Source organism: Mytilus californianus, unplaced genomic scaffold (assembly GCF_021869535.1).
Source record: "Mytilus californianus isolate M0D057914Y unplaced genomic scaffold, xbMytCali1.0.p SCAF_1, whole genome shotgun sequence".
Classification (NCBI taxonomy): domain Eukaryota; kingdom Metazoa; phylum Mollusca; class Bivalvia; order Mytilida; family Mytilidae; genus Mytilus; species Mytilus californianus.
In genome coordinates, this window is record NW_026262581.1 from 18,140,868 (window position 1) to 18,152,994 (window position 12,127).

Below are 12,127 nucleotides of genomic sequence, written 5' to 3' on the forward strand. Positions count from 1 at the left end.
AATTGAAATTGGATACCTTGCATTACACGTATCATGCTTTGCAATAACATATGGTCATATTGCTAAAAGACCCCTCCTAATTTATTGAAAACTATCATTCCGCATTGACAATAATATCGTGGTGTAAAAAAGTCTAGATAGTACGTTAATTGTCGACAAAAAATCAGTGCACACAAATACATATGATGTAGCAATTAACTGTCACTCTTTATAGTTGCTATTGCAACAGACAAATCTAATAATACGAGCATAGTTTTGTGTACTTAATCCCTGCTGTATAAATCTGATAGAGAGAATACTGGCTAGCAGCTAACAGCAAAGTCTGGTGAACGGGGATTTAAGAAGAATAATTCTGAAGTTAAACATTTCACAATCTAATTAAAATCATATCTTTAACTCTCTACTTTTTTTACTGCTATATCGAACAAAAAATATAACAATTAATGAATAATTTAATCAAGATTGAACATTTCAATGACTAAAATTAAATCGATATACACAAGTCATATTAACAATCGAAATACTTTTAACATATCATTTTAGCAAGTGTTGTTCAATGAATAGAGAAAAAATACATACCTTAAGTGGAAGCAAAATACATTGCGTTATGGCTAAAGTAAACGAGGAAGAACTTATATTCGCTCTAAATTTTAACATATACCCTGTAGGATTTTAATCAACGGAAACTATCCATGCATAACAAATTAAAGGAACTCTGTGTGGGTATTATATATTATCCATCTTGGGTTTAAATTGTAAAAGGAAATGACATAAGGGGAGATACTATCAACATCCTATTTTTAGCGCTCAAACAAATAAACTTGAATTAGAAGTTTTAAGAAATAAGGAAGATCAATTTGTTGACAATTGTGAGCCGTCTCAAATTTCAGTATTATGCACATGTACGATAAGTCTTATTTAAGGATGTATTCTTCTGACGTTATAGTATCGTTGAAATCTCGTTCTGGAATTATTTCCAAAACATGTGATACAAGTGGAAAATATCAATGAATTTAAAAAATGTTATAATCAAACTTAACTCTGTGAAAGAATTGCGTATTTACAATGAGTAGTTTGTGAGTAATCAATTTTTACAAATTTTATTACCAATCAAGTCTGACTCAGTCTTTTTGGACAAAATTTTGAGAAAATGGGTAAGGGGTACAAGAAATGATTTTACCAGAAACATGTACATCCCATATCACTTTTTTCTTTTCAAATTTATTAGATATGTATTTTTTTAATCATTCATAACAAAGAAGTTGAAATAATATGCATTTTGTTCTTAAAACAGAGAAAAAATCACAAATTCACAAAATTGACAGCATGGTTAATTTGACACAAAAAAGCGTCAAAATATGATAATACTACCTTATATTAACACCTACCTATAGTTCTTTTAAGTTAAATTTATTTAGATTGGTCCACTACATCTTTATTGAAAGTATGAAAAAAGTTTAATTGTGGGACTGTGATTTTTTTCACGATAAACATCAAAAATAGGCCAAAAATAGGTAAAAATTGATGAAAAATGGGAAAATCATCAAAATTGGGTACTTTTAAAGGGCCGTAGCAAAACAAAGTGCACCACCATATGATTTTTTCTTCACCAATTATTTTTTTACAGTCATATAAACCCAAAAATCAGGTTAAGAAAAAAGTTTAATTCTAGAATTTTTCATCTTCGCTAGCCAAGGGTTACGATCCACTTCCCTCCTCTCCACCCTTGGCAGATTAAGCCAACATTTGTGATAACAATGTTGCGCCATCTATCGGTAGATTACAGTCACGCCCATTCCTAATACATTATTCTTAACCAATGATAGCACTTGAACTCTTCAATTTGGAGGTAAAAACACGGTAGCGTCTAGTTTCTACACACTTGGTAAAGCAGGAAACGAAAATATACGTTGACATTAATGCATTTGTGCAAGAAACATAGACAGGAACTTCTATTAGTTGATTAAAAACATTCAAATTGTCTGTCACTAAATATAGTCGTATGTTTAGGGATGTAAAGACTTGTTGCACAATAAGCACGTGGCAATTGTTTACATACACTTTCTACATTTACACGTGATCATGTTATAGGCGCTTTTTGATTGGATGCAGTGAGTTTCGACTGCAACCAATGAACATCATTACCTTGTGTCTCCGAAATTATATCTCAATCCGCCAAGGGTGGAGAGGAGGGAAGTGGATCGTAACCCTTGGCTTGCGAAGATGAGATTTTTTTGGCTCCTCAGAGGTGTACATCCTTAATGTGTATATATATAAATATGAAAATATACAAACGGTCTTGCAGAGATAATTGTTTTGAAAACGTATGTACACTAATTTGAATGATTCTTTAACTATGAAAGTACACAGTATGATCAAAAGAAACGGGGGATAAATCTAGTATGATAGAAAAAAAAAGTACTAATCCAATTTCGCTAATAACTTGTTTGACGGGCGGATGAACAGACAAACGGGCGGCAAACTGACGCACAACCTGATTACTATATACCATCATCTTGCAAAAATGGTTTGAGGTGGGGATACTATTAGGATACATGTATTATAATAACCATAAGCTTTTTCCGATTGCACATATTTTTAAAAGAAGAAATGGATCACACAATGTTAAATATGAAAGAAATACGAGAAATTCTAGAGTCGCTATTATAATTAAGAGACTAACAAAGATCTGTCACGAAAAAGACAAAACATTCATATAACACAAAAACAACACATAATAAGAAAACAATAATAATTAATAACATGCGCATGGTCGCACATGTTAGAGGCTTAAACTTTTTTTTTATATGTGAACCCTGTGAAAATTTACTGATAAATAAAGTTAAGAAACACAGCTTTAAATCGAAAAAAAAGTTTAAATGAAAAAATTTCAAAAGTTGAGGAAATATATTTTATATATATTTGCACCTTATGGTGTATGTTCTTTGTGACAATACCTAGTTTATTGGTATGTGCAGAAGTAAAGTTTGATTTTCAAAAATGAAATTTGAAATATTTGTTGCTGAACACATTTTACTCTGTATATATGTAATAAAACCTGTAATTATAAAGCAGCAAAATAAAAATCAACCAAGATCATGTATTATTAAGGCACAAAAATAGGTGTACATAAAATATCTCCTTTACTACGTATATGAAATCATAAAATCAAAAATGGTAATAACATATTGCTAGATAAACAGTTATGCATGTGGGCATATATTTGTTGATTTAATATGATTAAACATTACAAAAGATGGATTTAAAATCTTGATTAATATAAATATATATTTTAAAATATAAAATGATTGAATAATAGCCAACGATAAATCTTACGGGGCGATAGATCATAAAATTATGATACAGTACATTACAATATTTACGCTTGGTTAAGATAAATATTTGGAAATTGAATATTTGGACTATTTGTATTTTTGTTATTTTTTGTGTTACAAGAAATTACTAGCGACAATATATTTTGATATTTAAACACCTATAGCTAACGGAAAAGGACAACACGGCAAAGAACCATTGAATCGCACTACCGTAGTAACGAATGTATAATGAGTCTTAATTTGGTCGAAATATTTAGTCTTTTCTAATCAAATTTGTCATACTCCACTGGGATATTTCAAGTATATATAGTTTGTTTGAACTCTTTTCTGCAAACTAGGACCGACACCATTGCGGCATAATGCAAATGCTTTTCAATTTGGTCCATATTTCGGTCGACGAGAAGGACAAATTTAGTACCAGCGTTCATTTATCATAACAGAAATTAATGAATACTCAGTCTGGTATAAAAAATTGTTTCTTTATACAAACAAATATTTGGTATTTTTGTGGAAACTTAACAATCAATATATATATATATATATATATATCTATCTATTTTTATGACAAATAATGTACGTATCGGTATTGTTATATGGATAAAACAAATGAATCCAATTTAGAAAAATAAATAATAAACATGACTGTCACAGTAAATACTATGTATATGTGTATATGTATGTATACAATAGCACCTACAGTGAACAAGTAAAAAAGAAAAATCTAACAAACAAAAAAGTTCTCTGCTACATTGGAATTGCGAAAACAATTAATCTATCTATCAGGGAAAACAAATTTTGCTTAATCATACATATTCATTGTTCCTTCGTTTATCGTAAAAATAACTGCTCCATTCGCGGACAAGATGTAAATTAATCCTCGAGAGAATTGATCCTTTAGATACTAAAAAATGTATGCGTTTATTTTGTCCGTTTGTTGTCGAAATAAAGTTTGCTATTTGTATGTCATTGTTGCTTGTACATGTCAATGAAAAATGCTGATGCAGTACTGCGAGGCCAATAAGCATACATAATGTATAAAGAACAATAATAAAAAAACCACTTAAATATCGCAGAAAGTTTGAACTTCACTAAATATTCGCATACAACGAATCTCGAGAATCTCCATCCAGTAGCTCTTTGATACACTTATAACAATATTCGTACTGATCCTGAAATAGACAGACTAAAGTTAGGTGATGGATATGTCACTATTACAAAAATGTTTATATATATATATTCTGCAAACAAATAGGGTTGGGAAGAAAATATCACTAGCATTACCTCTTCAAACCCCAAGAGCTAAAAGAGAAACAGCTTTTATGATTCAAAATAACAAAGCTCTTTAAGTTATATAGTTCAAATTGTATAACAAATGATCTACACTAATTGGTAACACCGCGATTTTTAAGGCTTGGATTATAAATATCGTATGGGGTATCTGTTGCATACAATGAAGTGCATTAACTGTTGTAGAATATATTTTATCCGTTTGATTGAAATACTTACACTGATATAAGTTTGCTCTACTATAATGTAAATTACACATCAAACTTTTCTTTAAATGATAGAAAAATTACAGAAGAAAAACAATTGATGGTAAACAAAATATACGTGTTTCCAGTGCCACTGATGTAGTCGTAACGCTCGAATGACGCAATTAACTGTAAGCCTGGTATCTTTGAGGATATTTTAAAACCACTTGTGAAGAAATACTATTAATGCAGTCATTTCATGTTGATTGATTGTTCAAAGATGTATGTTTTTAGCCATTCAAATCACAGTTTGGTTGTTGCTTTCAACCAGACTCGGCACAACTTTTGAATTTCTGAAGTCTTTTGTAGGCGAAATAGTAATTCTGCTATTTTGTTGATTTTTTTTAAAACTAGAAGGACGTTATCAAGACTCGTGCATTGGAAAATGACAATCACTATTATGGCAAAAAGAAAAACCACCAAACGTTAACGAAACATTCCCGGTACAAAGTAATGCAAACATTGGTCATTTCAGAATCTTGTGTCTTTGTAGTGTATATTGAAATCAAGCAACACAAAAAACACAAGCAGTAGGTGCATTACGGTCAATTATTGACACCTGTAGCGTATGAGAACTATAATTAATAATGTAATAAGGCTGCGAAAACATGTCGCCAGTGAGTTGAGACACTAAAATATCTTATTGGTTAATCAATTCATGTTAGCGAATGTAAGACGTGTCGATTTAAGTCGTTCTTCTTCATAACTCTGTTGGGGCAACTTTTGTTTAAGAAGCACACCTCTGTAAATGAAGTCCGTGTAGTGTGAACTTACATGACCGTATGTGGGTATTGTAGTACCTAGAAAGGAGAGGTTGATAATAGGAAAGTTGAAATCATCTTTAAAGAGAGGCGAAAGTTAACAAAAGGCCATTCAAACTCATAAGTCGAAAATAAACTGACAACTCATTGGCTAAAGACTGATCAATACAAACCCTACTAAAAACTGGGGGTGATCCCTTGTGCTCCAGAAGAATAAGCAGATTCTGCTCCTCATTTGGCTACCGCCGTGTGACTCTTGTAAGTAAAACCCCACTTATAAGTCTAATTCGGTAGGTCACAATCAGGGAAAGGGGGACGGCATTGTAATAACGATAATTGGAACATATACGTCATCATCTGTGAAACAGTTATGCAATTACGGTCAACTAACTCGTGATTGCGTCCATAAAATTTTCAAAGGGATAATTTCAGCTTGATCACTTGAAACTCTTGATTCAATAGATTCCTTGTAAGCAACAACTCTCTATCAGCGAAATTATGATGGAAAATTCAAGCTCTCGAATATAGAATTAACTAGGAGATATATACTCAACATGCAGGTGCTGCATGTATGTTGCTACATAGAAATGGAAAGTTTACAATCAGAAAGCTGAACTTATTTATTTTGTCGAAAATATTTCTTCTGAACCGACCCTGCAATAGTCCATCTATGTCAATATCGGGGAAAAATATGACGCAAACATTCTACTTTTGGTAGTATCCTTAATTTTAAGTTCACTGAAATATATGATATGTAAGCCCTCGTTGAAATATGGTTTATTGAGTAATAGAATATTATCAATATATCTGAATGTGAAATTAAAGCACTTTGCAATATGCTTTTTCTTTTTGTCTTTCAGAAGGTTCTGTTTCACTTCAAAAACAAATCGAACAATAGTGGTGTACAATTAGTACCCAACGGAATACCGACTGTCTGCTGAAATATCAATATATTGACGTCAACAAAATCTTCGAAGCAAGACTTCATTTTGATAATTCTTGGTTTACTACTTTTGTCTTTCATATAATTACTCTGTAAAAAATAATGATAGGGTACACATGCTTTGCAATATCGTTTCAAGTGCATAAGCAGCTGGAATATTTGCATATATAAATGGCAAGTAAACAATTAAAAACCTGATGTTATCAATGTTGTCTTACTGTTTAGCTCTCAATCATTATTGAGTATTTGAAAATATCTGATTCGTATCTTTCATTTGGCAATGCGTATTTGTCAACTTATAGGACTGTACACATTTTTTACCGCAACATTTGACGTTAGAAAACATTTTATACATGTAAGAATTATTTTCCGTCATTGCATACTTACAAATTCCGTTAGGAATTCTGGTCGCCTCTTTTGAATTTCTCTAACTACTTGGAAAATATCGATTTCCTCATCTATCTGCATTTTTTCCAAAACCAGTCTTAAGGCAACAAATAGCCCACTCTTACTACAGCCATCACTGAAATGTTGAGAAAAATTGCGAAATAATGTTTACATATTTTTTTTTTATAATTAAAATAAATAATGATAATAATATATAAGTATGACCTTTATCAAAACTTTATATAAAACGTATTAAATCAAGAAAATTTATTTTCACAAGGTCAAGATGTGATTATTATCTTTTTATGAAGGACCTAATTGTATTGTATAACTGAAGTAAATAAAAATTATGAAGATGTGCTTCTTTTGTTGTATATTTTGTGTTTTTAAAGTCTTTATTGTTATATAAAAATGTCCATACATGAATAAGAACTGGAACCAAATCTTGTGGCTGCCATCAAATGAAAACTAGTTATTCTCTGACGGACGTATAAAACCGAACCAAATTTTACAGATTTTATTTTACTACGCGGACATTCCCAGTCAATTATTTTGCCTACGTGCAATATCATACCGAAGGAAAAGGGTTATTTTAACAACGTGCACATTCCAAATCATAAATTTCGTCTACTCGCAGTTTCCCGCGGGAAAAATGGTTATTTTTTATGATTATTTCATGAGTTTTCACTCAAGTAAAATAGAATGATAGTCATAATTTGGTAATAAATCTGTTATATCTTCATGGTCCTGATTTTATACGTATATCAGGATTACATGATGTAGTTAAATCTTCAAATGCTTATTCTGAATTTAGCCAACAATAGTTTACCGATGTTCAAATCAATGTAACAAACAAAAAAATGAGTGAATCGCATGAACTTCGAAATGAGTAATACCTGGTTTATTGGAGGTTTCGAAGGATGGTACTTCTAGAAAAGCGTTTCGGACACACGAAATTACCAAAATGCTATTTTCATTTAAAGTAGATTCTAATAAATTTGTAATAAATCAGCGTTCTTATGACAACTGCCACTAGAAGAACGGTTACTGCTTACTATTTTGGAGCAGTTGAATTCACGCTTACTTTATTTTGGAGTTCACGTTGCTCTATCATTATTTGTATGTATACTAACGTTTTACGTACTGTTTTCCTTTCGTCAGCTTTTTCTTTTGACCATGGTGTTGCCTGTGTTTTCGTCAACTTTTGATTTGGGATTGCATCTTCTGTTTATTTGTATTATTATAATATCGACACTTTAAGCGATTGATTTTATTAACGTCCTTTTATGACATGAAATGTATAGAATAAAATAAGTAAAACTAATTTCATGCCGGGGACTTTTATAGCCGACTATACGGTATGGGTTTTTTTCATTGTTGAAGGCCATACGGATTGCCTATAATTGCTTACATTCACTTCGTTTGAACTTTGATGGATAGTTGTTTCATTGGCAATCATACCACCTCTCTTAAATTTTATATTGTACAATTTTGAAAAATAATAGTTGTGACAACGGCATAATATAATAATGATTGATTTTTGGTGTTTAACGCCACGTTCAACAAAATTGGCTTGTGGTGGCTATTTTTTGTTGCGGAGGAAGACAGAATGCACAGATAGAACCACCGACATTCAGCAGAAAAACTGTCAATTCAAGTATATTATAATTAGGATCCGAGTGGAAAGCACCTGCCGCTTGCGGGTTTCTAACTCACAATCTAACTGTTGACAGCATAGACATTGCTGTAGATAAACAATTTAGACCACTCGGTAAATTAGGCACTGGCATAAAGTATATAGGTATACCGTTAAAATAATCTACATTTTGTTTCTGAGAACGTACCTACAAACTACAGTTATAGGAACTTTCTCCGTTTCCCAGCAATTTTGAACACGCTGCAGAAGATCTAACATATACTCTGGTGAGGGTGGTGCATTACTGGTCGTCCAATCGTCAGCAGTGAAAACATTTATTGAGATTTGTTCTTTATTTTTCTGTAAAGTTTTACGTACATCAGACTAAAAATGTGTTTTTGTAAAATATATTGCAAATTATTGTTCAATTGCATTCAAGATATTAAGAAGAATACTTTAACGAAATGATTAAACTTAAATAAAAATCAATTAGAATACACATTTACCTTAAGGTTGCAATACAATACATTTAATCCATTATTTATAATACTGTTCTTTTTCTAAGAAGATACATCGTAGTAGAAAAACAACATTATACCCATGTATAATATATCAAGCTAACAGAGAAATAAATCATGTAATTTGCAGATATCAAAGGGTCTTGATAATGGAATCTTCCTTTCGTGTAGTCTTATTTCTTTGGGCATATATCTCTTTAAAATAAATCGGTCATTATTGTCTTTTCTTAATTTTTTGTAACTGTTTTGTGTTTTTTTTCGTCCATAAAACTCTGTAAACTCCATTCATATCCTCTTATGAAGATGATTTTAAAAATAATAACAACTGTCGTAAAAATGTTTCATTGGTTAACGAAAAATACAAAATGTTCATCTCCACATTTACTACAGATAAAATAAATGCAATAATATTGCAATCTGATTGGTTAAACACCCGGGTGTTAATAACACCACATCCTTGTTCACCCGGGGATAAAATGTTGCCAAAATTAATTAAAAATTTTTTTAAAAATTTCTTCTTACCGTATGATTTAAAGTAAGCTGAAGCTCTTCTTGTGCATTTTCCGTTTCTTTGATAATACGGAAATCATCAAATTGTAGCATTTCTTTCTTCTCCAGCCATAATGGAGCTCCCTAAAGAAAAGAAACAAAAAGCCCTAAATTCTCTGAAAAAAATCTTTCCATATACGAACGCATCCAAAATACTCTTAACAAGCCCAACTTGGTGAATGTTTTCCCCCGTTATGGCTATTTCAGAAGACATCCAAACAAACTATTTTCGTTTTTTGTTGCTTTATTCATACTTGAGAGTACATGTTACACTTTTGCGACGACTTATATTAACAATATATTCTTATTCGCATAAGTCGCAGAAATCATTCTGTCTCAAAAGGTAGTTGGTTTGCAGTACTTATTGTTTATATTTACCACGTAAATTTATTCAAATCCGTCATAGATTAGTTGAGAGATATTAAATGATGAAAAGTAAATTCATCAGCAGGTGAATATCCATATGCCTCCCAGTGAAAATTGTGTATTTTCCCATAGCAATGTCAGGTTCTGATGCAAATGATTTAGTTTATTTTTCATTCGTCGTGGATTCGACATTTGAATGAGGACAGACTTAAATCCACTAGACAAAAGTGTATATCTTAAAAATAGTGTTTGCTGAATACTTGATGTATACCGACTTAAAATGAATGATTCTAACCTTATTTCCAGGATCCAACAAAACAATAATTCTGGAACTGTGATCATACATCATTGTCCAAAAATCAATTACAGTTTCTACAAGTGGGCACTGTGTTACAAACATTTTACTACCAACTGCATAGCCCTGTGAGGAAATGGACAAAATATGCATAAGGATAAGAAACAACCATTATAATTAAAGCAAATGAATATTAAAGATGAATACAGTTTTAAACATTTTATCAAGATTTGTTATATATTATGTATATAAAAGTTATATAGAGTTCGACAAATGTGAACAAACATTTATAATGTTCCTAATAAACGCAATATATTGCAGGATTACCAATTCAAATGTTTGAATTGTTTGATGGATTGTATGCCATTGTTGCCTTCCATTAATACATTTTCTTTTGAAGACGAAATTTTAGTACCTAGGAGAAAACATCGTCGTTCTTCAAGTAACTTATTCTATGTTCAATACACAAATATATACAGTGTGCCTTTTAGCCGTTTTCAAATAATCAGCAGAAAGGTCAAATGACTATGTCAACATGTATTGTATTATGAAACATGTAGCCCGATATATAGCAATAAGTTAAGCACAGATATTGCATCTGTGATGAGTCTGCCTGTGATGTTTGAAATGAATTTATATTTTAAATGGATAACTAGAACTGAAAAAAATTACAATAGATTGATGGTGTAAAAAATTTACTCACTGGAATTATTACAGTATTGATGTAGTCACTTCTTGTTTTACCATAAGACATTAAATATGGCCTATATCTGTCATCTACAACAAATATGTTAGACAGCGTTATTCAAATATTAATTGCTTTTCATTTAAACCGGCAAACGTGTATGTGTTATGCTGGATACATAAGCTTTATTTCTTTGGAAATATAATTTTCGAAAAAAGTAATTTTGTATATGCAATTAAAAAAACCAGTAAAGGTGGTATTTTTCGATCGATGAAAGCTGACTGAGAATGGCTATATTTGTAGCAAAATGCTTGCACACATTCTATTTTATTCGGGTTTTTGTTCTTTGTACCCTTTTAACGACTAACTTGCATTTTCCTTATCCTTATTTACAATCTATACATTCGCAGGGTATCAAAATGTACACATAGTCCATGTTTTATGTTGTTTTAGTTGGTTGCGTTTTGTAATTTTATTTAAAACCAACTTATGATTTGCTGCATCATACTGTACTGGATTGCATTTTGTTGATAACGCAAAGTTGATGTATTGACTTTTGGGAAATTTTACTATTTTAACGTTACATTAATGATGTTATACAATTATTGACTCTTGATTTATCAACCCCAGATATATGATATTCACCGAGGCCAATGGTAATCAATGTATCAACTGAAATTAAAAGTCAACAATTGTTTTATTGTATGACTTTTTATCCTTCTCCAATTTTTTAGTATTTGCTCAAGATACTTTTAAAACTGCTCCCTGTTTTTATACTAAATATATCATCTGCTTTTGCAGTGATTGAAATAAAGCTTAATAAACAAATACACCGAAAACAAGAAGCAGAGAAGAAATACACCGAAAGAAAAAAAAAGAAAAAAAAAACGGAATTTACATGACGCCATAAACCCACGTTATTGATGTTGCCTTGGATTATCTATATTTAGGTACATGGACGCTGTTACAAATCTTATATTAACCTCTCGTGATTTTTGCCGCGGTGAATATAATTTTTTATCAAAGAGGATTTCCTATGCTTTTAGCCAATGAGAAAACCAGAAATTGTATAGTCATATAATAATACATGATATTTACAACAAAACACTCGTATGAAACG

General features: G+C 31.1%; 2 protein-coding genes across 6 annotated transcripts in view; both read right to left on the bottom strand.

Moving 5' to 3' along the window:
• The window catches only part of LOC127699995 (receptor-type tyrosine-protein phosphatase mu-like), a 60,810-nt gene extending 60,104 nt beyond the window's left edge, over window positions 1-706 (bottom strand). Inside the window, exon 1 of one of the 2 annotated variants that reach the window (XM_052203425.1) lies at window positions 580-706. In XM_052203425.1, coding sequence (XP_052059385.1) covers window positions 580-657 — 78 coding nt within the window. In that variant the 5' untranslated portion in view covers window positions 658-706. The remainder of the gene's footprint in view (window positions 1-579) is intronic. The other variant, XM_052203436.1, reaches the window with a different exon arrangement.
• Window positions 435-12,127, bottom strand: part of LOC127700015 (receptor-type tyrosine-protein phosphatase alpha-like) — a 581,206-nt gene continuing 569,513 nt past the window's right edge. For all 4 annotated transcript variants that reach the window (XM_052203454.1, XM_052203462.1, XM_052203468.1 and 1 more), the window contains 6 exons: window positions 11,026-11,099; window positions 10,323-10,448; window positions 9,635-9,745; window positions 8,803-8,954; window positions 6,959-7,094; window positions 435-4,504 (listed from right to left, as the gene is read on the bottom strand). In XM_052203454.1, coding sequence (XP_052059414.1) covers window positions 4,424-4,504; window positions 6,959-7,094; window positions 8,803-8,954; window positions 9,635-9,745; window positions 10,323-10,448; window positions 11,026-11,099 — 680 coding nt within the window. In that variant the 3' untranslated portion in view covers window positions 435-4,423. The remainder of the gene's footprint in view (window positions 4,505-6,958; window positions 7,095-8,802; window positions 8,955-9,634; window positions 9,746-10,322; window positions 10,449-11,025; window positions 11,100-12,127) is intronic.